The 27,423-nt window shown below is 41.4% G+C and overlaps 1 protein-coding gene across 1 annotated transcript in view; it reads left to right on the top strand.

Moving 5' to 3' along the window:
* Positions 1–12,793, top strand: part of TRPM6 (transient receptor potential cation channel subfamily M member 6) — an 88,557-nt gene extending 75,764 nt beyond the window's left edge. The window contains exons 26-28 of the mRNA XM_045469692.1: positions 4,765–4,816; positions 9,235–9,341; positions 11,934–12,793. Of these exons, the coding sequence (XP_045325648.1) occupies positions 4,765–4,816; positions 9,235–9,341; positions 11,934–12,067 (293 nt within the window). The 3' untranslated portion in view covers positions 12,068–12,793. The remainder of the gene's footprint in view (positions 1–4,764; positions 4,817–9,234; positions 9,342–11,933) is intronic.
* Positions 12,794–27,423: the final 14,630 nt, after the last annotated feature.

The following is a 27,423-nucleotide window of genomic DNA, read 5'->3' as shown; positions in this document are numbered from 1 at the left end:
TTCATGCATTACGATATTTAATCCACACCAAGTTGGAAAGGAGAAATGGGGAGAATATATGTATTCTTAGAATACCTTAATGGTTTTTGGTTCAGTTTCGTATTTGATTGGTTAGTATTGTAGTCTTTGGAGAGATGACGGTACCTTGTTCAGATGGGTTCGGAGTGGGTAGAGATTGAGAGACCTACTGGCAGCAGTTTGGAGAAAGAGCCCTAGGTCGACAGTGTTAGGGTCTGACTCCTGGCTTCACCATGAATTAGCTGTGTGACCAGGGGGCAGCCACCTTGAGTCCCACTTTCCTCATTTGTAATGGGAGAGATAATATCATGCACTTAACTCATTGTTAATCCCTTATGTTAAGGAGCTGAAATGAGGCAAGTTCTTGACACATAGTGAGTCCTCAGTAATGTCATTTATTGTTGTTAGTAGTAATCTCTGTGTGACTCTTTATACTTATTTATTTGTTTATTTATTTATTTCCTACTTATGTTTTTTTTTTTTTTTTTTTGATAGAGAGTGTATGCATGAGTGTGTGTGCAGAGACAGAGAATCCCAAGCAGGCTCTGTGCTGTTAGCATGGAGCCCAATGACTCACCAGCCGTGAGATCATGACCTGAGCCGAAAATCAAGATTCGGACGCTTAACCGACTGAGCTACCCAGGCACTCCAAATCTCTGTTTGGCTTTTTAAAATGGAAGCGAATCAGGGCGTCTGGGTGGCTCAGTTGGTTAAGTGTCTGACTTCGGCTCAGGTCATGATCTCATGATTGGTGGACTCGAGCTGACAGCTCGGAGCCTGGAGTCTGCTTCGGGTTCTGTGTCTCCCTCTCTCTCTGCCCCTTCCCCACTCATGCTCTGTTTCTCTGTTTCAAAAATAAATAAACATAAAAAAAATTTTTTTAAATGGAAGTGAATTGTCATCAGCTTGCTGTGGCTCCCTATTGCTTTGGGAGAAAGAAGGAATGAGGAACACTCTGGCAGTTTTTCTTTTTCTCTTCTTTTTCTACTTTCTTCCAAAGGAGTGCCAATCACTAACCCAGGAGTTGCCACACTGGGCTTGGATGCTGAACTCTAAGGAAAGGCTTGACCAATTTCTTTTTCTTTTTCTTTCTTTCTTTCTTTCTTTCTTTCTTTCTTTCTTTCTTTCTTTCCTTCCTTCCTTCCTTCTAATATTTATTTATTTTTGGGAGAGTGCAAGCAGAGGAGGGAAAGAGAGAGGGAGACAGAGGATCTGAAGCTGGCTCTGTGCTGATAGGTTTGATAGCAGTGAGCCCAATGTGGAGCTCAAACTCATGAACCGTGAGATCATGTCCTGAGCCAAAGTCAGACGGCCAGCCGACTGAGCCACCCAGGTGGCCCAAGGCTTGACCAATTTCTGATCACTTGCAATTATACTGTAGTTTTCCAGTTTCTTTCCATTTAAAAATCCTACATATGAAGGCCTGCCTCATCATCATTAGATGTGAAATCCAACATTTAATCCCCAGCAATGGCAATGACAAACAATGATACTTCAAATTACAGTGGTCTAGAGCATTCTTTTTTTAAAGCTCATTATATTTTTCAAAGAACTTTGGAAGTATAGGTTTTTATATTCAGCAAAGCACTTTCCAGAGTAAGCACTTACATTAACACTGTCATAATGAATCCTGCTGTTACAAAGAAGGTAACTTATTTCCAAGATGTAGAAGCTCACCAATGTATCCCAACGTGGTTGGGATCAGAATGTACATGTCTGGGTTTCTCACAAGGCCATGCTGCGTACTACGTGCACATGGGCATTTACCCTATTAAAGTTCGGTAAACACGTGCGATTGGGATTTTTGGACGTTGAAATGGCTAGCTTTCTTCCATATTTTCTCACTCACTAGAACGTTCCTTCTGCCATTGGAAGGCCCCAAAGTATGTATTTAGTAGTTACACTTTGAATCATCAGACTGGGTTTAGGGTTATAAAGGTTTGTGGAAATTCCACTCTCATTCTCCTTGTGGGATTTATTCATTAGGTAAATGAGATAATCAGAACATGATTTTACCAGTGGTAAGAAAATACAGTTTTACTTCACAAGAGGTCTTGATAGAAAAAAGATAATAAAAATAGCAGTTGGCATGTTTTAGCTTTCTCTGGGTCACTTTGCTAAGCAGCTTGTATACAATAGTTTACTGAATCCTCAGTAAGTGTATAAGATGAGGCCCATTATTCCGCACACTTTCAGATGAGAACATTGAGATTCAGAGAGATTAGAGAAGGTGTTCAGGTCACATAACTAGAAGACGACAGAGCCCATGAGTGGGACCCAATCCCTTTGACTCCTGCCTATCTAACACGCAACAAGGTTTAAAGTAAACGGGAGCCGATGTGATTTTGATAAGACGTTTTCTCCCCTATAAACCTCCTTTTCTCCCATCTGTATGACCTCTTTAAGTACTCTGCATATTCCCAGCTTAAATTTACAGTTTCCTCAGCCATCAGCCTAAAGCTTTCGTCATTGCTAGAAAGGTTCAGGCTTAAAGTTAGGTCTGAGCTTAAACATGAAAAGGGATCTGTAGCCTTTAGTCTCTGTTGATGGTATTCGCACTTTCTGTCTGTTGTTCTGTTGATGTACTACATCATTAGAAAAGCAGGGCCTCTCTAGGCTGTTCGTTCTTGTATCTATAATAAGAAAAGGTATAAAGAGCTTCCTATGACTTTTTCTTTAAAAAGAACAAAGACCGAGCAAATCACATTTTACACACTTCCCCTTGAGCCTGAGTTTCAGCCTTACTGTTACTTTCCCTGTACAAAACCAGTGTACAAAGAGATTCTAAGCCAGAGGCTCTTAAAGAAAATTCAGAGGGTCTGTGAACTTTGATGAGACAACAAATTACACTATTATTTTCACTAACCTACAACTGAAATTCATCATTTCCTTTGATTATAATGGAGACCACAAACCACAGTGGTATTAGGAGTACCCATGACTGTTTGCAATCGCAATTACCGATATTAACATAGCACTTTATGATGTTGGCAGATATCTCAAAACACTGTTCTACTATGTATTACTTGATGTTACGGTAGTTATAGACTTGCACTAGATTCTGTTATTTAATGTGTTAATAAAGAAGCACATGTATTGCAGTATAATTTAAACAGATATTTTGATGACTGTATTTCAGTGTCATTGGTTTCCTCTGTAATCTTATGTATTTATTTTTTTTTTTCAACGTTTATTTATTTTTGGGACAGAGAGAGACAGAGCATGAACGGGGGAGGGGCAGAGAGAGAGGGAGACACAGAATCGGAAACAGGCTCCAGGCTCTGAGCCATCAGCCCAGAGCCCGACGTGGGGCTCGAACTCACGGACCGCGAGATCGTGACCTGGCTGAAGTCGGACGCTTAACCGACTGCGCCACCCAGGCGCCCCTAATCTTATGTATTTAAATTATGCATTTTAAAACGTTATTCTGAGAAGGGAATCCGTTTTGTTTCCCTAGTCTGGCAAAGAGGGTCCTGACACAAAAATGCTTGGAAACTGCAAAAACAGGTTATTTTCCTGAGGAAGTCAGTTTCTTGGAGGAAAGACCTATAAACTATAAGGGTTACATTTTCTTGTGAAAGATTTAACATATGGTAAAACATACCCAGCATGGCAAATATTACTACCATCAGAAACATCTCCGTCACCCTTTAAAATTTTTTTTTAATGTTTATTATTTTGAGAGAGAGAGAGAGAGACACAGAGTGTGAGTGGGGGAGGGGGAGAGAGAGAGGGAGGCACAGAATCTGAAGCAGGTTCCAGGCTCCGGGCTGTCAGCACAGAGCCCGACATGGGGCTTGAACCCATGAACCACGAGATCACGACCTGAGCCGAAGTTGGACACTTAACCATCTGAGCCACCCAGGCGCCCCCTCACCCATTTTGTAACAGAGTCACTCTGAGTGTCAATTGCCGTTTTGATCAGTGTTAGCTCGAAATTACACTTATGCTATCCTTTTATGCTTTGGTGTCAGTTTTTTAAAAAGTAAATTTTACTGAAGAAAACCATTTCAGAAAAGTGCACACGACATAAGCGTATCTTCCAAGGAATTTTCACAACTGAGACATATGTGTAACCAGCATCCAGATCAAGAATTTGGGAGCATGTATATTCTACTGGATATAAATGCTGCGTATATGGCATTTAACGGGTGCCTTTGTTGGAGCAGTGGTTGTATCTGCAGAACCACACAGCACCTGGTGCCCTGCCGAGCACTGACGGACTCCTCCTACAGAGACCGTGGCCTCATGTGAGGGACACAGGCTTTAGCTCAGTTCGAATCCTGTCATCATCACTCATGAACTGTGCAGACTCTGACAAATTGCTTCATCGTCTCGAACATCAATGTACTCATTGGCAAAATGAGGCTGTGAGGATGCTCATGCTTTCCCTTTATGGTAGCTGAGAATTAGAGAAAATATAATTAGAATGTCTAGTATAGACAAATGGTAAATGAATGATGGATACCACCATCAGTAACTGTGAACACACTGCTAAGACATTCATTTGTGGCCTCAAAGTTTATAATAGCATAACAGAGGGCGTTGCGGGAGACAGTGAATTTACTAAAATTTTCAAGCCCACCTGGACAGTTTTTATGGTACATTTAATTCACATAATGTTGAACTTACTACAGGGTGAATGCAAGTTTAAAGAAAGAAATTAAGATTCTGGTTATTGTTTTCTTGAGTTTCTGAGGAAGTGAAATCCCCATTTGCTAAATGCATTTTCTTTTTTCTTTGGAGGTGTTGGGGAAAATTTGACTGATCCATCTGTTATAAAACCTGAAGACAAACAGTAAGTTAATTTATGATGTTCTCATTTTGAAAATCGCACTTAACACATTGTATATGGTTTTATCAAAATAATTTTTAAACATTTATATTTCTTGCCTAGCTCCTAGAAAGATTTTGAGGCAGCTTATGTTTTCATAGAAGCTGGATATCTGTATTGGATATATATCTATCTATATCTACCTCTGTCTAATACCATAAGATTTTTTTTTTTTAATGCAGAACTTAGGAAATGGGAACAAAAAGAACATATGGAAATAAGATGAAATTTGGAGTTAATACACATAAATGGAAAATATAAAGACCAATGCCGTAACCAATGCAAATTTAACTCTGAGTTTTCTGGTGGCCCAAACAAAAGAGAAATATGGGTAGGTTCAGCTTCTATAGGCTTTGACATGAAAACAGTTAGTGTTATAGGAGAAGCAAAGATTTCGTTGTTGTCTTCTCATTGGAGTCACTACATCTCACGTCTTCGATCACATGCCTATAAATTGAAAGGCATCGAGTGTGCTGTTCAGTCACAGCAAATCTACAAGAGGCCAAGAAAACAGGGCTTAAATATGAAGCATCAGACTGCCTGACTAAATTCAGGGATGCAGTTTAAATTCCACAGAAGAATGAGTCATCTGCCTGTCCTTTGAATTCCCATGGGCATTTGATCCCGGAAGTAGGCTTTGGGGAAAGTTTGGCAGCGGAGGGTCTGAGGTTTTATTCTTCTGTTAAAGGTGATCAAAGGGACTTTGATCAAAATGGTTAAGGACTGATCAAAATGGCCGACAACAGTGCTTCCCAAACATGAGCTTCCCTCACAATCAATCACCAGGAGAGCTGGTTGTGATTCAGTGGGTTTGGGGGGAGGTCAAATAAGGTAACAAGTTTCCAGACGATTCTGATGCTGCTGGCCTGGAGACGACACTTTGAGAACTGCTAGCATATGGTAGCTTGACCTCTCAGTTGTCCTAAATGTCTGTACTTGGCCCCTGGGTTGTAGAAAATAGATATGAAATGATCTATGTGGTCAGTCTTCATACAATAACACCTGAAATTTTTACCTCTCTCCCATAACACTCATATTGTAAACATTCGTTGCTTTAATGCGCTATTTTTTTCCCCCTCAACTATTTACTCTAAATATATTCTCATGTGTAGGCATCTATGCCAAGAGGTTCATCTAAAAGTGTTTTAGCTATTTCTTTGGACTAGGTGAGTTAGAGAAGATAAAGGTCATCCATAATGCTCCTATGCATACAGTTTCTATGATATTTGAGCATAGAATGCATATTGTAACCTTTAGGGTACAGATAAAGCCTTTATTATTTTTTATTTTAGCAGATATTATTTCTTCCATAGCACCGTGTGCCCAAGGGTTTAGAGTACGGACCTTGTACATACATAGTACTTCCTTGATAAGTTTGCAGTGAAAAACTTTTTGCATAAAGAATGAACCAAGTTTATGTATACTTCATCATCTATTACATTTTTGACCTTGATATGTATGTCATTTAAAGTGACCTGAATATTTCCATCTTCTAGAATTTAAGAAGCTTACATTATCCCACTTGACAGTTGAGTATTTAATTGCATTCTGTAGGCCAGGGGGTCTCGGTTTCTATTAAGGTCACCTAGGAAACTAAAAAAAAAAAAAAAAAAATGCTTCTCACAATGAGTATCAAATCAAAATTTATGGGGATGGAGTCCTGATGTTTGTATTTTTTGAGAAGTCACCTATGTGATTCTGCTGGGCAACCAAGGGTAGGGACCTCTTGTCTTACGGCAGACTCTATTGTTTATGACTTGAAGGTAGGACCTTTGGAAACTGATCGGATGGTGTCACTGTAGCCTGCCTGGTTTGGTGGGGTTACCTCATTTTGGGTGCAGTGGGTTTTCCTGGTGAAGGTAACTATTTTCTCACAGTGGTGGCAGGTCGCGTGTAATTGGTTCAACGAGGCACACGTTTTTGAGCGCCTTGTGTGACCAACCTGCCACAGCCCAGTGACAGCAGCACCTGGGTGGTGGTCAGACATGCAAACCCTCACGACCCTCCCTAGAGCTACCGAATCAGAGTCTGAACCTTGACAAGATCTGCAGGCGACTTGGTGGAACTGGAAGTTTGAGAAGTGCCTGTGGAAGCAAGTGCCTTCACGTGACGCTTGCTTTGCCCTTCACAACAACCTTGGAAGTAGGCGTCCTCCTTCCCGTTCCCAAGTGAGAAAGCTAAAGCCTGGTGAAGACGCTTAACTTGCCTACGAGGATGAGGGGCCAATGAAAGGGGAAAACCCTCTACCAAAGGAGAAGATTTTTTGGGGTACGGCTTCTACTCTAGAGTGCCTCTTGTCTCTGCTCTCTCGCCAGACTTGCGCATGTGAGGGCACAGTCAGGGGGCTTCTCCCCCGAAGCCTGTCTGGCCACTTGGTGTGCTTCCTGGGGTCACCAAGCCTCGCTGGAGGCTGCCTCAGTCATTGGCAGTTAGGGATTGTTTTCTACTCACTGCCTTGATGGCTTGGGGCATTTGACAAGTCTGAAATGACGACGGTGGTCATTAGATGTTCTTTACTAAATCTGTGTGTACATGGTGCTAATTGGCATTCTCTCGCTTGTGGAACCAAACTACCACTTGCTTTTGCTGGGCTGTGAAAGATCTGGAAAACAGTTTGTTGTTGTTGCTGCTGTCTTTAAACTTTGCCAAGACCTCAAGGCTGTCGGCATGCGGTAGAATTGTACATGCAACAGATGCATGTGAATGTTTCTACGACCCCCTTTCCCTCTCCTCTGTACAGAGAGTGGCCAGACCCCTCATACAGGCATTTTAGAGTAACTTTGATTCTTTTGCATTAACTTTCACAAAGCTCATCGAGGGAAATTGTTTAGCTTAAAGCTTTTATCTGAGAATCAATGTTACATCCCTAAGTGGGCGGGGGTGTGTTCTGCTTTCCTGGGAGGAAAGGAATGGCAGTAAGGAATCCAAGAATGAAGTATTCCCAACAGGGTCCCGCTTGACAGAATATACGAGGAATGACTGAAATAACACTTTCATTTTTCACTCTATTGGCATCGTAAGAGATTTGGTGCAAAATATCGAGCGATTCTACTTTTTCTTTTTTTTTTCTCCCACATTTGATTTCACCAGATGTACTGAAAAAGAGGAATAGTTAACTAGAGGTAGCTTACGCAGCCGGGTAAATACCACCAGAGCCGCACTTTGTGAGGGTGATCGAGTGACCAGGAAAGTTAATCCTGGGTGTCTGTTCACGTTGTCTTCCCAAGAGATTTCCCCCACCTCCCAGCCTCAGAGCAACGAGGCAATCTGAGATCAAACTGACATCAGCCCTCATTCTGAGCTTGGCACATCTTCAGAGCAGCTACTGTTGTTCTGCCAAAAGGAAGTGGAAATTGAGATAAATGTTTCAATACTCAGATGGAAAAAAAAGTTTTTTTACACCACGTCCCTTTTTGAAAAACCACATTCCTTAGAAGCGCAGTTTATTGTTTCCTTTTGTGATAGTTTGCTTTTCTTTTTTCCTTAAGACGTGGTATTTAAGAGTGGTAATTGAGTTCAGATTTTAAAATGTGCCGTTTCCACTCTGCATGTCATTAAAGTGTTAGCTTCCCTAAAGTTGCTTTGGATGTGCTCCTGGTGTACTCTATTTCACGGTGTGCAGAGCATCCACCTAAAGAAATCGTTGTCTGTGACCTTATCATGGACAAACTTTGAGGCTGGAATCTGCCAGGGATCTGCTCTATGGAGTATTCAGAAGGTGCCTCATCTACGCTGGTTCTGTCTGTAATTTTGTCACCTACAATTAGCGTACGTAGTTTACTTCCACAAAGTCAGTGCCTCCCGTGGTCTTGTCTTTCCACAAAGAGCCCAGCTATAGCAGTTTGCAGGATAAAATCCATCTGTCCGAAGTGCCGTGAGTGCTGGAAGTAGGGTCTTGTCAGGCATTTATTTTTGAGGATATCAACTATTTTCAGCAAAGCATTTGGGTTTGAAACAATGTTTTTGGATCTTTTCAGAAGGTGTGTTCCCATAGTACGTTTATTTTACTTTGTACCTCACCTTTCGAGTATTTGAGTAGAACATTTGGTCATGAATGTCACTCACTCTCACCCCATAGGCATTAAAAAAGGGTGTCACTGTATTTTGTTTTAATGCTGTACGTAGAAAATTCACTCTTCTTCTATCAGATTAGCGTTGAAATGAGTTTCACAGTAGGTCTTGGAGTTGGGTACAAAGATTTAAGTGCATTTGAATTTTAAATTTGCAAACCTAACATTGTTGCTTCCCCAAAGTGCTCTATTCTTTGTTGGCTCCTTCAAGTTTACTGGGTTACTACGGGATACTGTTCGGTATCTCAGAGAATCCTAGCTGAGCCCTTTTCCTTCACTGTGATCTCATTGATATTCTGATATTTCCTCTAGATCAAGAGGAATGGTGTTTGGACCAGCCAATTTAGGGGAAGATGCAATTAGAAACTTCATTGCAAAACATCGTTGCAACTCCTGCTGCCGGAAGCTCAAACTCCCGGGTATGCTCCGAACAATTCTATTTCTCTCTTAGTAAATCTCTCCTAGAACAACATCCTTTGTAACCTGGGATGGAGTTGAAAATCTCAATCACATTTTTATCTCATTCACAGTCGAGTCCTGACTTTCTGACTGCAAATTTTTCAAGTCTCTGAAGGGATTAAAAGGACAGGGATTTACTTCAGGTTCTGCCAAAATGTGATAAAACAACATTGGGCCCAATACTTGTCACAGTCTCTCCAAGGGGAAAGGTTTACCAACTTAATTGGGGTAAAATTGAACTGAGGCAGGTCTCCCCCAGCCCCTCCCTCTTTGAGTCCTGTGTGGTGTCCACAGGATTTCAATCCTTATTTACCCATTGGACGCTCGGGACCGTGGAGTATCTAGGGAAACAACAGCTGTCAATTAAAATAGTGCTTTTCACTACAAAAACCGGCCACGTTAAACATATATTGCAATGTGTATTTTTAAAAATTTGATTTGATAATATGGCACACTTTGTCCAAAACTGACATAGTCTCCATAGAAAAATATTCTTAACAGAAAAGCAAGCAGCAGGAGGTCTGTGTCCTCCAGACTGGCAGTCCTACTCTGTCGAATTCTTTTCTTTGATCTCAGAAGGGATGCTTCATGTCTGTCTCAGCTTGTTCCCTCTTTTCCTTAGGTCATACCAAACTTGTCCTTAGACTGCCATCTCACATATTTTAAGCAGAGTAGTCCTTTCTGCCTTAGAATAAGTGAGCATGCCCTGAATTGGAAATTGGTAAAAGATCATCATCATCCATCGTAGCTTAGGGTGGAGTAGGTGTCAATTTACAACAAAGAAGGGCAACTTGTAATCTCATTGGAGATAGAGGTAGGAGGTTGAGAAGCTCGTGTAGGCATGGCATGGCATGGCAGAAGACTGGGATTGGGATCAGGCTTCTAGTTCCAGTGGGAAATAGCCTGGCAGCCAGGGGTGATGGATGGTTGGGTGGGGGGAGAGATCAGACTGGAACAGCAGGGAGGGGGGCTCTCACTCTCATCTTGTAGCTGCCTGGGATTCTGTCTGCCACACGGCAGACTTGAGCAAAGAGATCAGTTCACAGCATGGTGGCCACGCTCCCCAGTGGCCTCCTCTCTCTGGCAGACACAGGGACTGCATCTGATCGGCTAAGAGAACAGGAGACCAGAGACGTAACTCACTGCTTCTGTCCTTGAGTCCAGTTGGCTCTTCTGCATGATTAAGGTTGAGATTGTTTTTTTTTTTAAACCCACCATGGTGGGTTTTGAGTCATTCAGTAATTCTTCCAATTCTAGGCTTAATATTTGTTTTCTTTCAAAACCTTAGTTAACACATTTCAGTGGAAATAAGGAGTACCCTCATGTATTCAGACATTTGGTAATATGAGTATAAAAAAGTCTTAGTTAGGGAAATAGAATTACAGGTGATTTTTCTTTGGCCTTGATTATGATTTATTTTTTTTTTTTAAAGGAAAAGTAATTTAAGATAGTATGTAAGAGCATAGAATTCAGAGCCAGATAGGTTGAGCTCATATTCCAGTAATGCTTTTTACTAGCTATGTGACCTTGGGCCTTGATTTTCTCATCCATAAACTGAGTATAATAGCACATAGCTCATAAAATTGATGTGAGAATCAAAGTAATATACGCATATGTTCCATAAGTGCTGGTTATCAATAAACTAAAATACGTATTCATTTTATGTCCAGATAATCCCCATATAACATTAAAAAGGAAAGTAAGGAGTACATATTTAAGGTTAATCTTAATCAATACAGCAGTAAATGCTACATAAACACCAAAAGCCCACCCTTCTCCATAAGCTTCTCCCCAAGATTACACTCCTATCAGTGCTTTCTTTTGATAATTTCCTTTTCTTTTTTTTTTTTTAACATTTATTTTTGAGACAGAGCACGAGTGGGGGAGGGGCAGAGAGAGAGGGAGACCCAGAATCGGAAGCAGGCTCCAGGCTCCTCCAAGCTGTCAGCACAGAGCTTGACGCGGGGCTCGAACTCACACACCGTGAGATCATGACCTGAGCCGAAGTCGGATGCTCAACCGCCTGAGCCACCGAGGCGCCCCAATAATTTCTTTTTCAAATGGAAGAAGGAGGCTCTAGGGAGCATAGGATCCAGTAACTGGATGAAGCCTTCCCAGGCAGCATCAAACCTACACACAGCTTTGTCGTAGAACACCGAGCACTGAAATCTCAAATCTACCTTTTTGGCTGAGCTCCCTGGTCCTGCACACCATTCAGCAGTGAAAATGCCCTGTTTCCAGGTTGGCCTCGCTTAACTCCATCCAGGCCGTGCCTTCTAGGGTGCTGCATATTGAATCCAGCAACCAAATCTTTCTTCACTTGCCCCAGTGAACGCAAACCTACGACAGCACTGGGGAGTTAGATTGACACGTGGACACGGCGGGAGGGGGGGTGGTTTGGACATGGTGGAGGGTGTGAGTTTCACGTATCTGTGACCTGAGGAGGCAGGGTCCTTTCTGAGCACGTGGCCAGACCTGAAGTTCAATCCATCTGTGTGAACACTACCTTCTCGAGGGTCCCCCTATAACTGTCTTAATTGCTTTCCTTGCAGATTTAAAAAGAAATGACTATTCCCCTGGAAGGCTAAATTCCACTTTTGGACTTGATACCAAAATAGAACCAGCCGAGGGGCCTCCGGCAAGGGAAGGGGGTGGGAATTCTCCAGAAGACCTCACACGACTGTGAAAAAGGGGAAGGAGAGCCAAGAGGACACCAGTACTTGCCCTCCCTTCGGTGGACTCTGTGGGAACAAAGACCGACCGGAGTAACATCCATGACACCGGAGCCTCTGTCAGGACGGCCTTACCCCGCGGCCCTCCTTGAGACGTGCCTTCCGAGCCTCAAGTGTTGTCCTGCCTCAAGACCTCATTGGTGTAGATGGCTGGGCTCCCCCGGATGCTGCCCTGTGTGTGCCGTGCTTTGCACGTGTTCATCCTCCTGTAGTTGGGAAGGAAGACACTCGGACGAGCCCCTGGGGATGCTGCTCCTTCGTACCTCATTGCTTTAGCCGGTTGCTTAGAACCCTTGGAGCAGGACGGTGGGCACTGAAGGACCAGGGAGATGAACTTAATTTATTTCCTCGCTGCACTGTGTATGCCGACTCCAGCCCCCACCACGATTCATTACCTCACCCACACGTTGTGTTTCTGCAGGGACACGCACATTAAAAAGGCATTTGACTTCTCCTCTCTCCTTTCCTGAAGCGTAGGGCTTTAAAGAGCAACCACAAGGAAAACGGTGGAATGGGTGTATTTGCATAGACTGGAGCACACTCCCGCGCAGTCTCACCGGTTAAAAAAGTTAGGATCCTGGTGAAATCTAGATGGGGCTGAGGTTTTGTCAGTGAATCACACGATGCCTGGACACTTCAGTTTCCTCTGAAAGTAAGGAAAAGGGAAATCTGAAACAAATCCTCCTGCATCCTTCTTCATTTTTTTTTTTTTTTTTTTTAAGGGGAACAGGGATATGTAGAAGTAGAAATTGCCAAGGAATATTTTCCCTTCCCTTAAGCTCAGGAGTACCGTCAGTTAGAGTTGGCTAAGCCAACCTCTAAAACATGACTCCCTTTTCCAAAGCTTCGTATATAATATTACGGGCTAAGTTACTCCGTCAGGTCCTCGGGGGAAAGATGACGGTTCTGACTCAAAACGCACTTCGAAGGTGTTTGCTTCGTCCCAGTGCAGAGTGCTGGTGGCTTATAGAGGACCATAGTGTACATTTAAAGTATGGCCCGAGAACATGGTATCAGTTTCAGAGTCTCAAAGGAAGGCTGCCAGGACACTGCACTGCACAGAACCTTTGGGGGATCAGCCATCACTCTGTTGTACTGATCGGGGTCACCCCACCTCAGAACTAGCATGAGCTTTTTTTTTTTTTTTTTTTTTTTAATTTTTTTTTCAACGTTTATTTATTTTTGGGACAGAGAGAGACAGAGCATGAACGGGGGAGGGGCAGAGAGAGAGGGAGACACAGAATCGGAAACAGGCTCCAGGCTCTGAGCCATCAGCCCAGAGCCTGACGCGGGGCTCGAACTCCCGGACCGCGAGATCGTGACCTGGCTGAAGTCGGACGCTTAACCGACTGCGCCACCCAGGCGCCCCTAGCATGAGCTTTTTACACAAGGAGGGAATGGAGAGTTTGGAAAATGTCAACTCTTTATCTCTAGCCCTTACATTAGCTGGTTTGCTTTTTAACTGACATGCCTGCATTTCTAGGTTATGCTTCAGGGGAAAAGTTGCCCAGGCATTCAGGGCTGGAGAGCTACACATTTAGGTTGCCAAGGGTTGTAGACACAACACACGATTCTTGTGTGGCTTGCAAAGGACTAATTTCTACCCATTTTATTCTGGTCTTGAGAGTGGCGGTGGGCAGGAGATTGGGTGGTTTCTTGATTGTCAATGGGGATAAAATGTTCACGCTTTTTTCAGAGCTTACCTGCTTTACTCAATTCTGAAAATCAGTAAGGGATCTACGAGTACCTCAGTGCTGTGTTCAACTGTGGTAAGAGGCAGGCATTAATTGATTGGTCAAATATTTGTTATCTGGAATGGAACTTGAAAACAAATGCATTTTGATTTCAAATTTCTGTTATGCTCTTCCCTTCCCTCCCCTCCCCTCCTCTCTTGTTTTCTTCCCTTCCCTTCCTTTCTCTTTCCTTTCCTTCCCTTCCCTTCCCTTCCCTTCCCTTCCCTTCCCTTCCTTTTCCTTCCCTTCCCTTCCTTTCCCTTTCCTTCCCTTCCCTTCCCTTCCCTCCCCTTCTCTTCCTTTTTTTTTTTTTTTTTTTTTCAGAAAAATCACCAGAATAATATCTTAAAAAGATGAAATGCTGGGCAAAGATCACTGTAGGACTGCTTGCATGCAAATACCGATGTGACAGTCATGACTTTTGAGCAATTCATGATCACAGAAGGGTGGATATTCATTCATTCATTCGGTCAGTTTTATTCAACAGATATTTACTAAGTGCCTTCTCTGTACTGTGTGAGTGACGAGGATGCAATGAACAGAGCATTTCTTCACCCTTAAAAAGCTTTATGTGTCATGTTTCTTTCTGTTTTGTTTTTTTTTTCCCCCCTTTGGTACCAAGTTGGGATTTCTGGTTGATACTAAAAAACAAAAACAAAAAGACTCCTGGGGGGAATATTGGAGGCAGTGATGTGTCCCATGTTTCATCTGACAGTGGGTGTAGGTCTGACTTGTATAAGAGAATTGGGGAAAGCAAGAAGACCTGGCTAGGGCTGGTTTTAGGAACCACTGAGGAAAAATGAACTGCCCAATTCTCACATGAGCACAAAGCCCATGTCACAGATGGGATCTGAATCAGGGGATCGGAGAGGCAGCCAGGTTCCCAGGAATCCTTCCTGCAGGTACCCTATGTACATGTTTTCCTTTCAGTGAGGCTGTGTGTTCCTGGAGTGACTTCTGCCCATGACATCTTAAAGCCTCTGAGTGCTCTGGGGGAATGAGATCAGATATAGTTTTGGGTGTTCCTCACCCTGTTACTATTTTCTGTGGCTTTGCAAAACAAGTTCTAGGTGACTAAGACTTCCTAAACAACCATTCACTGAATGTTTAAAACACAATTGTATTTTCTTGGTGGTGGTTGTTTGTTACTGTTTTAGATGAGATGAATCACTAAGGTTCTAGAAGTCATGACACAGAAGCCCCTGTCATGGTTTGTTGTCTTTCTCCAATGGTCACCAGCATCTAGCACTAAACATGGCACATTATGAGCTTTTGACATTATTTATTGAAAGAAATAATAAAACCTGCAAATGATCATGGATTTCATTCACTAGGTAATAAATCAGATTTGCATTTTTAATCTAGAAGGGAATGATTACCAATTCCTTAAGACCCCACACAATTCTTTTGATCTCTCTCTGTTTTAATTTTCCAGGAAATAGCTTTTAACAACCTACACCTTGTCTATTGAATTTTCCACCAGTTCTTGCCCTTATCACCGTTGTGATACAGAGTATAGTCCTTCTTACTGGTGACAATTGAAATGAGATGATAAGTTCCCAGAAACTGCCTAGAAATAATCATCACTTTATTACCCTTTGAAAAGAAGATTGATAGAAAAGTCATTTGAAAGATGGTTCATTACCATGCCCTAGTACGATTTCTTTACTCACATCTCTCCAAAGCATGAGAAAGGGAGGATTATTCTCTGAGGTCGGAATTTGAAGTCTGTGTGTTCGCCTCTTTGAAGTCTTGGTATTTAATTTTCTGTAGTCATTTCTTGGGCAATTTTCTAAGAAACTAGTTGAAGCTAATTTATCATAAGTTAAAGTCAAATGACAGAAAAGATTTTTTCCCCCCTTAACAGTCTTTTATTCCACAGAGGTTAGCTTCTGAAGGAAAATGAGGCTTAAATAGCATTTCAAATCTCCAGTCACATGGGTGGGTACATAGAATAGAAAGCGTTCTGGAAACCACACTGTTTTTTTTTTTTTTGTTTTTGTTTTTGTTTTTGTTTTTGTTTTTGTTTTTGTTTTATTTAGCACAGTTAATACTTTGTGACTTTTCTTTCTAGACCATGATGTGCAGATAAAATATATTTTTGTGAAATGCCCTCCTAAAAATAATTAGTAAGTTGCTTAATTTTTCAAAGCGAGATTTTTCAGTCCTCAAGGGGTAACAGCCCTTGGTCTGTATCGTTGGCAGACTTTGGTATAACTTTGTATAATTTGTTTAACCTTTCTCTTAACCCCTAACTCTGAAATGGAGATGAGATACTTACCTTTTTTTTTAAAAAAAGGTGAACAATAATGAGAGGGCATTTATCAAGCCCTTTGAGAATCTCATTTAACAGGCTTCTTGTGAGCATGGGATCCAGTTCAATAAATAATAAGGGTTTTTCATTTTTGATATTATGTGATCATTATTTAATGTTTACAGAGGATGCTCAGTGGACCTGTTTCAGTATAAACACAAAAGTGGTCTTTGCTATTTCTCCCTTTCCAAGGGGAAAAAGCTCATTGCTCCCTTATTGTTTTGAAGCTTAATTAAATAGTTCAAAATCAGGAAGTTCACCATTTCACAGTGTCTTCTGTTTATTTTGTTTTCCGATGAATTTAGGTTTATGCAGCTAATTTCTTTGGCCATCTTCTGCCCAAAGAAAGCCTCCCATAACAAGTAAAGCCCAAACTGGGCACTATCGTGGGTGATGTTTTGGGGAATAAAAGGAGAGCAGGTTTAGAATCTTGATGCTTGTAAAGCCTGATGTTTTACAAAAATTTTAAATAATGGTGATTAAATTTTGCCTGTAGGGGGCTGTTTATTAACAAAATTCTGGCCTCTAGCTTGCCAGCATCTTTTAGCAACTGTTGAACAACACAAGTTTGAACCGCGCACGTCCACTTACATGCGCATTGTTTATAGCACTGTACTGTAGATATATTGCCCTTGATTTTCTTAATAACATATTCTGTTCTCTAGCTTACTTTGCTGTGAAAACAGAGTTCATCACACATATAACATACAAAATATATGCTAATCACTGTTTATGTTATTGGTAAGACTTCTAGTCAATGGTAGGTTATTGGTAGTTAAGTTTTGGGGAGGCTAAAAGTTATGTACAGATTTTCAGCTATGAGGGGGGGTTGACGCTCCCAATCCCTCTGCATTGTTCAAAGGTCAACTGTAACCTCTTTTAGAATTCTCATCTTCTCCCAGTGACTTTTTTTCATTGTGAAACTTTAGAAATTCCATTTGCTATATTAGTATCCCAGAGGCCTTACAAGTATTATGGTAGAAACCCTGTGACTAATGACTGTCCAAATGTGGACATAACAATTGCCTTTCCTTGCATGTATTTGGGGAAATCATCATTGATATCATGTGGTTGCATTTCAGCTACTAACGAGTCTTTTTTCTCTGTTTCCCTATCGCTCACCAAGTAAGAGGTTACAGAGCCTCAGGATGCTTTGGTAACCAAAAGAAACTCTTAGTGTGTGTTATAGGCTAAAATATGCCTTCCCTTCCTTCACACCCCCCCCCCCCCCCAGATTCATGGGTTGAAATCCTAACTCCCAGTACCTCAGAATGTGACTGTATTTGGAGATAAGGTCTTTAAAGAGGTAATCAGGTTAAATGAGGTCATTAAGGTGAACCCTGATCCGTATTACTGATGTCCTTATAAGGAGAGGAGATTAGAGCATGGACACACTCAGGAAAGATCACGTGAAGACACAGAGAGAAAGTGGCCACCTGCAAACCGAGGAGAGGTACCTCAAAGGAAACTAGACATGCCAACACCTTCCTCTGGGACTTCCAGCCTCCAGAACTGTGAGGGAATTAATTCCTTTTGTTTAAGCCACCCAGTCTGCACTACTTTGTTATGGCAGCCTTAGAAAACTGTTGTAGTTTGTCGCCATATTTGGGAACTCCTTACTTACTTTCGAAATTTTGTAGATAAGGACTTGAAGAGCAGAAAGACTGGTAACAACAAAGAGGAGGAGGAGGAGAGATGATTGTTGGATGCATTCATCTGCTGGGGGAGAGCATAGAGAGTCCTCATGGATGGTGGTAGGATTGTAAATTGTTTTATTGAGGGAGTAGAGGGCGGTGTGTTCTGGAAGTTCACATGAATGCGACAGACGAAGACAAACATGGGCTGGGGCTTCCTGAGACGGGATGATGACTGCTGAAGGGCTTCTGGGGATATCTTAGGGGATGGGTCGGGGGAGGTACACTCCTTAGTTTTGTACCACTGTTCAGTGTATATCCTACTCAAGAAATATTTATAGAGCCTTGCCATATCTTATGCCCTGACACTGAGGTTAGCCTTATTAGATAAGACCCATTTCTGTCTTCAAGGGTCTCCAGGACAAATAAGGAGTTTACAAAATGCTGATAATTATTGCCAAGCAGTAATAATTATAATGATAACTTTTTAATACTATTACTATAGGTAACATGTGTTGAGCACTCATTGTGTTTAAGGCATTGTGCTAAATGTATACTATGTGCAATTTCACTTATCTGAACCCCAACGTGATGGCTATGCCCATTATAAAGATTTGAAAATGCTGGTTGTAAGTTAAGTGACTTAATTAAATCAGCTACCCAAGGGAGAGCTAGGAGTTAAAGCTAGATCAAATTAGTAACAAAGAAGACTAGGCAATACTAGCCAGCATACTTGGAATTACTAGAGCATGCCTGAAAACTATAAAACACTTATTAAAGAAATTGAAGATTAAAAAAAGAAAAGGAAAATCATTCTGGGCTCATGGATTAGTAGAACAAATATTGTTAAAAATGGCTATACTCCCCAAAGCAATCTACACATTTAATACAATCCCTATCAAAATACCACCAGCATTTTTCACAGAGCTAGAACAAACAATCCTAAAATTTTTATGGGACCATAAAAAACCCTGAAGAGGCAAAGCCATCTTGAAAAAGAAAAGGGAAGCTGGAGGCACCACAACTTCGGTTCAAGTTATATTAGAAAGCTATATATATATATATTTATATATTATATATTTGGTTCAAGTTATATTAGAAAGCTATAGTGATGAAGACAGTATGGTACTGGCACAAAAATAGACACATAGGTCAATGGAACAGAATAGAAAATTCAGAAACGGACCCACCACCATATGGCCAACTAATCTTTGACAAAGCAAGAAACAATATCCAAGGGAAAAATGATAGTCTCTTCAATAAATGGTGTTAAGAAAACTGGACAGCAACATGCAAAAGAATGAAACTGGACCACTTTCTTATATTCTATGCAAAAATAAATTCAAAATAGGTGAAAGACCTAAATGTGAGATAGGAAACCATCAAAAAACCATCAAAAACACAGGCAGCAACCTCCTTGACCTCAGCCCTAGCAACTTCTTACTAGATACATCTCCTGAGGCAATGGAAGCAAAAGCAAAAATGAACTATTGGGGCCTCTTCAGGATAAAAAGCTTCTGCAAAGCAAAGGAAACAATAAAAGTAAACAGTAGCCTATAGAATGGGAGAAGATATTTGCAAATGACATATCATATAAAGGATTAGTATCCAAAATCTATAAAGAACTTACCAAACTCAACACCCAAAAAACAAATAATCCAGTTAAGAAATGGGCAGAAGACACGAACAGACATTTTTCCAAAGGAGACATCCAGATGGCCAACAGACACATGAAAATATGCTCAACATCACTCATCATCAGGGAAATACAGATCAAAATCATTATGAGATACCACCTCGCACTTGTCAGAATGGCTAAAGTCAACAACACGGGAAATAACAGATGTTGGCAAGGATGTGGAAAAAGGGGAACCCTCTTGTGCTGTTGGTGGGAATGCAAACTGGTGCAGCCACTCTGGAAAACAGTATGGAGGGTCCTTAAAAGGTTAAAAATACCTTATGACCCAGCAAGGTGCTACCAGTTATTTACCCAAAGGACACAAAAATACCAATTTGAAGGGATACATGCACCCTGATGTTTATAGAAGCATTATCAACAATAGCCACATTGTGGAAAGAGCCCAAATGTGCAATGACTAATGAATGAATAAAGAAGATGTAGTATGTGTACACAGTGGAGTATTACTCAGGCATCAAAAAGAATGAAAGCTTGCCATTTGCAATGATGTGGGTGGAATTAGAGCATATTATACTAAGTGAAATAAGTCAGTCAGAGAAAGGCAAATATCATATGATTTCACTCATTTGCAGAATTTAAGAAACAAAACAGATGGGGCACTGGGGTGGCTTAGTCCGTTAGGTGTCTGACTTCAGCTCAGGTCATGATCTCATGGTTCGTGAGCTTGAGCCCCACATCAGGCTCTCTGTTGTCAGCACAGAGCCTGCTTTAGATCCTTTGTCCCCCTCTCTCCCTGCCCCTCCTGTGCTCTTGCTCTCTCAAAAATAAATAAACATTAAAAAAAAAAAAATCCAGGCGAACATAGCAGGAAAAAAAAAAAAAAGGCAAACCATAAAACAGAATCTTAACTATAGAGAACAAACTGAAGGTTACTGGAGCGGGGAGATGGGTGGAGGGATGAGTTAAATAGGTGATGGGTATTAAGGAGGGGACTTGTGATGAGCACTGGGTGTTGTGTGTATGTGATGAATCACTAAATTCTACACCTGAAACAAACAAAAGAAACAACCAGAAAAACAAAAGAATTGCTAAAGCATGCATTCCTGAATAGGCTGAAATGCATATTTGAATGTCAGGACCTAACTTAGGCCATCAGATGAGAAAATCCAAACTGTCCTCTGTGAAATGTTACCTTGTATCTTCGGCATCTGTCCATTTCAAGGGGGGGGGGGGATATCTTTCCTGCACAGTTAATGGCCATTTACAGACTATGTGAGTCCATGGTAAAGCCACTCCCTTTTGACATCATCACAATGTAAGTGCAAAATGATGAGTGGGTTCTTTTAAGTCTGGCATTGTGTATGCCAGTGAAATTTTCTGCCTCTACTATGCTCTTTTTTTTTTTTTTTTTTTTGCCTTCCTAGACAATTAAATATTTTTTGGTGAACACAGCAACTAACTATTGGATAGCATCTCATGACATTCCAGTTTCTCAAATTACAGTGAAAAGTAGAGTCTATGAAAACTATAAAAACTTAATCAGCCTGACCATCACACTGTGTCCCGGGAGGCCTTAGAAGATGGATTATAATCAGAGGGTTGCTTGAAGTACATGGAATTAGAACAAAGAGAGTTAGATAAATCAATTATTTAATGGTGTCTGACTAAGACCTCCTGTTTCAACCCATCTCGTCCAAAGGGATGGGCCTGCTAGGGGGAGTGCAATACCAAAGTTTATAAAACTCCAGACTGATTCCAGAGGATGCGACAGAATTTCAGTTGGACTCTTAGATTAGCCTTAAGAAATATGGACCATAATTTCTTATGGAAATTTCTTATGGAAAATGTGGAAATGTTTTCTCCCCTCCTCTTCCCTCCCCTCCTCTTCCCTTTCCTTCCCTGACTGCAAATGTGGACCAAGAAACATCATTAATTTTACAAGCAAGGCACCAATTTTTTCCAGAAATGTAGAATTAGAAAATGTGAGAGCAACAAAGATAGATGAAGTAATGAGATCCAAAGAGACTGTGCTTTGCCCAAAGTTAATATAACTATTTTCAGAAGAGGGACTAGAACTCAAGCCTTCTAAGTCACCATCATTTATCTTAATAATGGCCAAATTTGTGTTAAGGCAAATAGTGGTCTCTTGTTGTATTAAAATATTTCTCTATTTTCCTGGAAAATATGCAGAGGTTTCTGAGACTAAGTTTTTAACTTGGAAATATTTATATGGCTGTCGTTAAGATGAGTCCAATAAGATTTAATTGTCTATGCTTTTCCATGATGATAATTCATGAGATATGTGATTGCAGAATTCTAGTTGCAAAATGATATTGCAAATTAATGCTTTTAACAATTCTCTTTACTTATTTGTATGTGTATATGTATGTATGTGTGTTTGTGTAAGTGGAAAGTAGTTATTTGAATACCAGGCTTGGGTAACCATTGAAGATATCAAGTGAAAAGATTCTCTAATGCTTGGAGTTCAGCAAATCTGTGAGATATTTCATTTATTGAGGACGATTTATGATTATTTCCTATTACCACAAAAAGCCTCTTAGCCCTATGGTATACCTTGAGTTTTCCCAGAATGGGTTACAGGGAATGGTAGAAAATTCTCTAGGTTTTGGAGCCAGATGGACTTAGGTTTGAACTGAAGCTTTACCACTGAATAGTTTGTGATCTTGGGCAACTTGTTGAACCTTTCCGAAGCCAGTTGATCATCTGAATATGGCAGGATAATCTGTTCATAAACTGACTTGTGTTTCTTCTTGCTATTTTCCATCCCAAGAACATAGGTGGATGCACTTGTCTCAGAGCATTAATGGCTTACTTCAGAAGTTGCAAGGTCCCAATATGCTAACCCCTTACTAAGATTTCTGGAACATTGATGAGGGCTGGAACTCGGAGTTGATGAAGCAGAGGAAATCTACCCCGGGAAAGGAAAGAGGAATTCATTCCTAGAGATAGGAAAGATGGTGGTGTTTTTGGTAAGAGGTATAGGGCTTGTGAAAGGGCTAGTTCATGGATGTTAGGAGGAGTGACTGAGAACTATGGCCTGAGAAGTCATAGGGAGAAATGTATGTCCATGCTAGTCATGGACCCAATGGAGCCTCCTGCCTGTCAATGAGTCACATGGGCTGGGACCCTGGGCCTGATGGCCTAAAGGTTAGAAACCCTTCCCTACTTTCCAAGTGCCCAGTAAACTACCTTCGTTATTACATGTTTTATAATTGTTTTATAATATGGCTAAGATTGACCCTTACCGTTTTAGAGAGAGGGGACTTCTATCTAGATTTAGAAAAATAAGGAAATGTGCCATTTCTTGTACCTGAATGTTGTGGAGAACATTATCTCTGCAACCTAATCTCTGTCAAATAGGATTATTCTGAGAATTAGAGATAACATGCCTAGAGCACTTAGGGCAGTGTCTGGCACAAAATAGACATGCTGAGCAATTATTAATAATTATTATTTAAGATATTTTTATTTTGTCATCAAAACAACCTCCAACTCAAGATTGGTGGACCTAAAGCTACTTCTCTCTTTTTAAAAAAATTGACTTTATTTTTTTAGAACAATTTTGGGTTCACAGGAAAATTGAACAAAAGATACAGAGATTTCCCATATACTCCTTGCCTCAACACATACATAACCTTCCCCATCTACTTCTCTTTTCAAACAGAAGAGTAATATGATAGTTCATGAGATTGATCCTAGAATGCCAAAATTGAAGGAGTCCTATATTAGGGAATACTAAGCAACAACGGTAGACACCAAAATGTGGTGACTTAACATTAAAAAAAAAATGTTTATTTCATGAGAGAGCACAAACAGGGGTGGGACAGAGAGAGAGCAGGAGAGAGAATCCCAAGTAGGCTCCACACTGTCAACACAGAGCCCGACATGGGGCTTGATTTCACCAAACATGAGATCATGACCTGAGCCGAAATCAAGAGTTAGCTTCTTAACCTGCTGAGCCACCTAGGAGACCCTTTCTTCAGAAATCTTTAATAAAAAATTCTCCTTATTTAGGAAAGGGCACACTTTTGACTAGCTGTCCATATCTTGCACCAGGCATCTTCAAAATATCATCAGATATATTCTCTTTTATTTTCCCATTATTCACTTACAATGGCAAAATCTGACACAAGAAGCAAGATGCAATTAAATGAAAGTAGGCTTTACTGAGCACTGCTAGTTTGGTAACAGCTACAAAATATGTCCATTGTAACTTTCCTTTCGCTGCTTGAACCCCACCCATTTTCCCCCTTACCATCCCTCTAAGCAACATCATGTGAAATCAAACATGTCTTGCCCTCATTTCTCAATTGCCTACAACCAGCTAGCAGGCATATAAACAGTGAGGTAAGAGTAGAAATTTACATAAGGAGCCTATTAATATACTATACAAATGAGGGTCCTGTGGAGAATGTTAATTCATTTCTTACACTGAATGGTCATGATCACTGTAAATTTTCATCACGGCAAGAGCTAAGATGGAGGTGGAAAACTTGGGATATACCTAAGAGATGGGAATTGACTACATTTTGTGAAGAAAGTTAATTATCACCTACCTTTTCCACAAAGTAGAGGGACTTAAAGGGTGCTTTGACTTCAAAGCTTGGGTGCATAAGCTTGGGAATAATTTTTTTTTTTTTTTTTTTTTTTTTTTTTAAATTTTTTTTTTTCAACGTTTATTTATTTTTGGGACAGAGAGAGACAGAGCATGAACGGGGGAGGGGCAGAGAGAGGGAGACACAGAATCGGAAACAGGCTCCAGGCTCTGAGCCATCAGCCCAGAGCCCGACGCGGGGCTCGAACTCACGGACCGCGAGATCGTGACCTGGCTGAAGTCGGACGCTTAACCGACTGCGCCACCCAGGTGCCCCTTGGGAATAATTTTTAAGAGTTCTCTTGGATCATTTCTTGAAGAGCAGTGAGTGGGGAATTGAAACATTTTATTTCATTTTATCAGATTTTAAAAGTGAACCCGTTTCTACAGTACTATTATGAAAATTTATGATCTCTTTTTTAAGCTGCCTAAGAACCACGGCTGATAGAGCATAGATAGACTGGACTAGATGTTATCTTTTGTGACCCTCTCCTTCCCCTGCCCCATAGCAGCTGCTCAATTACTTTATTGGTTAGTCATTGATTCATTGATTTAACTAAGATTTATTCACTGTGCCAAGATTAGCAAGGTGGCTACTCACAGGTCTGTGGGAAGACACATGTTTAAAAACCTCACTCTACCGCAAGCTACAATTGAGCCATTTGCAAAATGCTTTTGAAGTCAAGTGAAGGAGGGACACACTCCCTCGAGAAGGAAGGGAGGGCTTCACAGAGAATGATAAGAATTTTACCTGGAGAAGGGAATGGCAGCCAGAAGAGATGCTTGGGAACTGATGAGTAGTTGTGTGGCTATTCCTAGGGCACATCATGGAATAAGGTAGGAGGTGGTAGGAGGTGCAAGTAGGCATGACCCTGTAATTGACTGAGTTCTAGCCAATGGTATGAACAAAAAGATGTGTTTCACTTCTAGGGATGACTCATAAAGCCTCCCATGTGTTCTCCTCAGTGTTCTTCTCCCCTCCCAGCGACTGGACTGTGGATACCCAAGGGCAATCTTGAGATCCATCTGTTGAACACGGAAGAACCGCTGTCAGCCTGGGCCCTAGACTGTTAAGTAAACAAGAAACAAATGTCTATTTATTCTCCTTTCAAACAGGAGAATTTTTGGGGAAATTTGTTAAAACGTCTTCCATGTAATTCTAAGGAGTTAAGTTTTACCATGCAGGCTAGGGAAGTTAGGAACTGTTCTCCACATATAGTTAATACTGACTTAATTAATTAATTGAGCAAACATTTATTAATTATACACTGAGTATAAACTTCTTGGCCTTAGAAGCAGGACACTGAATATGATGTAGACCCTGCCCATAAGCAAGTTGCGGTTTGGTGAGTAATTACAACCAGGAGAGATGGCTCTACGGGTTTTTTGGGAAGCCCTTTAATTGCTCATCCCAACGACGCCTTCCAACTTCACTTCATATCACCGTTACCACCATTATTTCTTTGATGTGTCTGAAAGAAGTTTTTCTCAATCTATGTCAAGTACATTTTTAGAAAATACTGCTATTTTGTTGATACCTGTTGTGTATAGGAAGTCTGAAGCAGCAACAATGACAGGTTTTACTGTCACAGGGTATTCTAGGAGGTGTATACTGAGGGACACACAGACCCAAATCAATTGTCATAGCCCAGGGTGGAGAGAGAGAGAGCAAGTACATGCAGGGGATCTCCTATGGGTGCTTAATGTGCCTAGCAAGAGGAGGCTTCCTGGAGGGGCTCAAGCTTGCACTGAGTCCTGGGGAATGAGAAAACTAGGGAAAGGCAGGGAGAAGGGCATGCCCAGCAGAGGGCGTGGCGGGGAACAGGAGCATCAGTGTTTTGGACCAACTGCTGTGGTTGCTTTGTGGAGGAGAGAGCAGAGGTTGAGAGTGGGAAACGATACGGTCGCCTTGATAAGTGAAAGGTCTTGAAGAAAGTGTTCAGGCTTGTTTGACCAAGATCTGTTCCTTGATAACTATATAATAATTTAAGTGAGATGTGTAGGGAGAGAGGGAGCAAGGAAGGAAGCCCACTTTTATTGACTCAGCATAGCTGTCCCATAAATTCATTCTCTTGTTCCAAGAAACCTCATAAAACAATGAACATCATGGCCCCGGTATAAACTGCCAAAGATTTCTTTGGCCACAGTCTACTTTTCAAGGTTGTTGGCACCTCTCTCATGGTCTGCGTGTCCTGGTCTGAGAAGTGAGTGTTGCATATTTGAGCCTGGTTGGTATTCCTCACCTACTGGTTTAGTAAGAGACCAATTTCATTGTACCTCAGGGTCTTAACTTGGGATTCAGGAGAAGCTTCCTGAGCAAAACACACAAAGAACTGTAGGTGCCCATGATTTTAAACAATGAAAAATGTCCTTGCCCTATTTCATTTTTAGAGGAAGTAATGATAACGGAGGGGTAAATCCTCTAGCAGGGAAGGAGCATTTCAGCTGACCAGGTAGAGTTTCTCAAAAGGCCATGGACCATTGGTCCTCCTCATTGGGGTCATCGGCTCCACATTCTCCAGGAGTTGGAGGAATCTCCTGATACATGCTCTGGCCACAGTGCAGTCTAAGTTTTCTTTAGCAAGACAAGACCAAGGGTTTACTGGAAGGAAGGAGAAAAGTTTCACGAACTGTTCTTAACTTTAGCATCAACTTTCCCAGCTGTGGCCATTTCAAAAATGCCCTCATCTGGTGCTGCCTTCCAGTATCTTCTCTTTTTCTACCGGTATTAACTGATTGACTGTTTTAAACATCTGTGGGCTGTGTGCCTGATCCTTGCATCTCTGACTCCTGCCCCTGTTGAAAGTAATTCTTATATCATGAGAAAGTCTTCACGTTGGATATCTCTGATGTACCTCCAACTCCTGCAGAGGAAGTATTTCATTAGATTTTGGAGAATTAGCAGAAAACTCTGTCGGTCGCTGGGCAAAGGGGGATTCTACTGTGTGGACCTCCCCTCACAGCTGCTTGCCTACCTGGGAAGGCTACTTTGGCCCTCTCTTCTGGGAAGAAGGAAGCCAGATAAATGAGCAGTATCTTTGTTCCTCTCTTCTGACACAGAGAGCACCCATGCCTTCTGATCTTATTTTTGGCCCCACTCAGGTACAGTTCCCTCCCCTGTGTCCAGCGAGATCAAGAAACTCACCCCAGCCTCCACACTGAGCCTTCCGGCCCCACCAAGGACTTGAACTCGTGGTCCCAAGAGCAGGATGGATTAGCGCTCAGGGCTCCCACGCTGACTCTATCAAAGCTTTCCTCCGCACATCTCCATTATGTGAACAGCTCTGTTAACCAAACCTATTATCTTTCCCCCTTGGTTTCAAGTTGAGAAAGGGAAAGCAACTTCTTTAATGGCCCACAGATTGATGATTAACA

The sequence above is a fragment of the Leopardus geoffroyi genome, chromosome D4 (genome assembly GCF_018350155.1).
Source record: "Leopardus geoffroyi isolate Oge1 chromosome D4, O.geoffroyi_Oge1_pat1.0, whole genome shotgun sequence".
Taxonomy (NCBI): domain Eukaryota; kingdom Metazoa; phylum Chordata; class Mammalia; order Carnivora; family Felidae; genus Leopardus; species Leopardus geoffroyi.
Note: the sequence above shows the minus strand (reverse complement) of the source record. Positions and strands in the feature narration are given on the sequence as shown.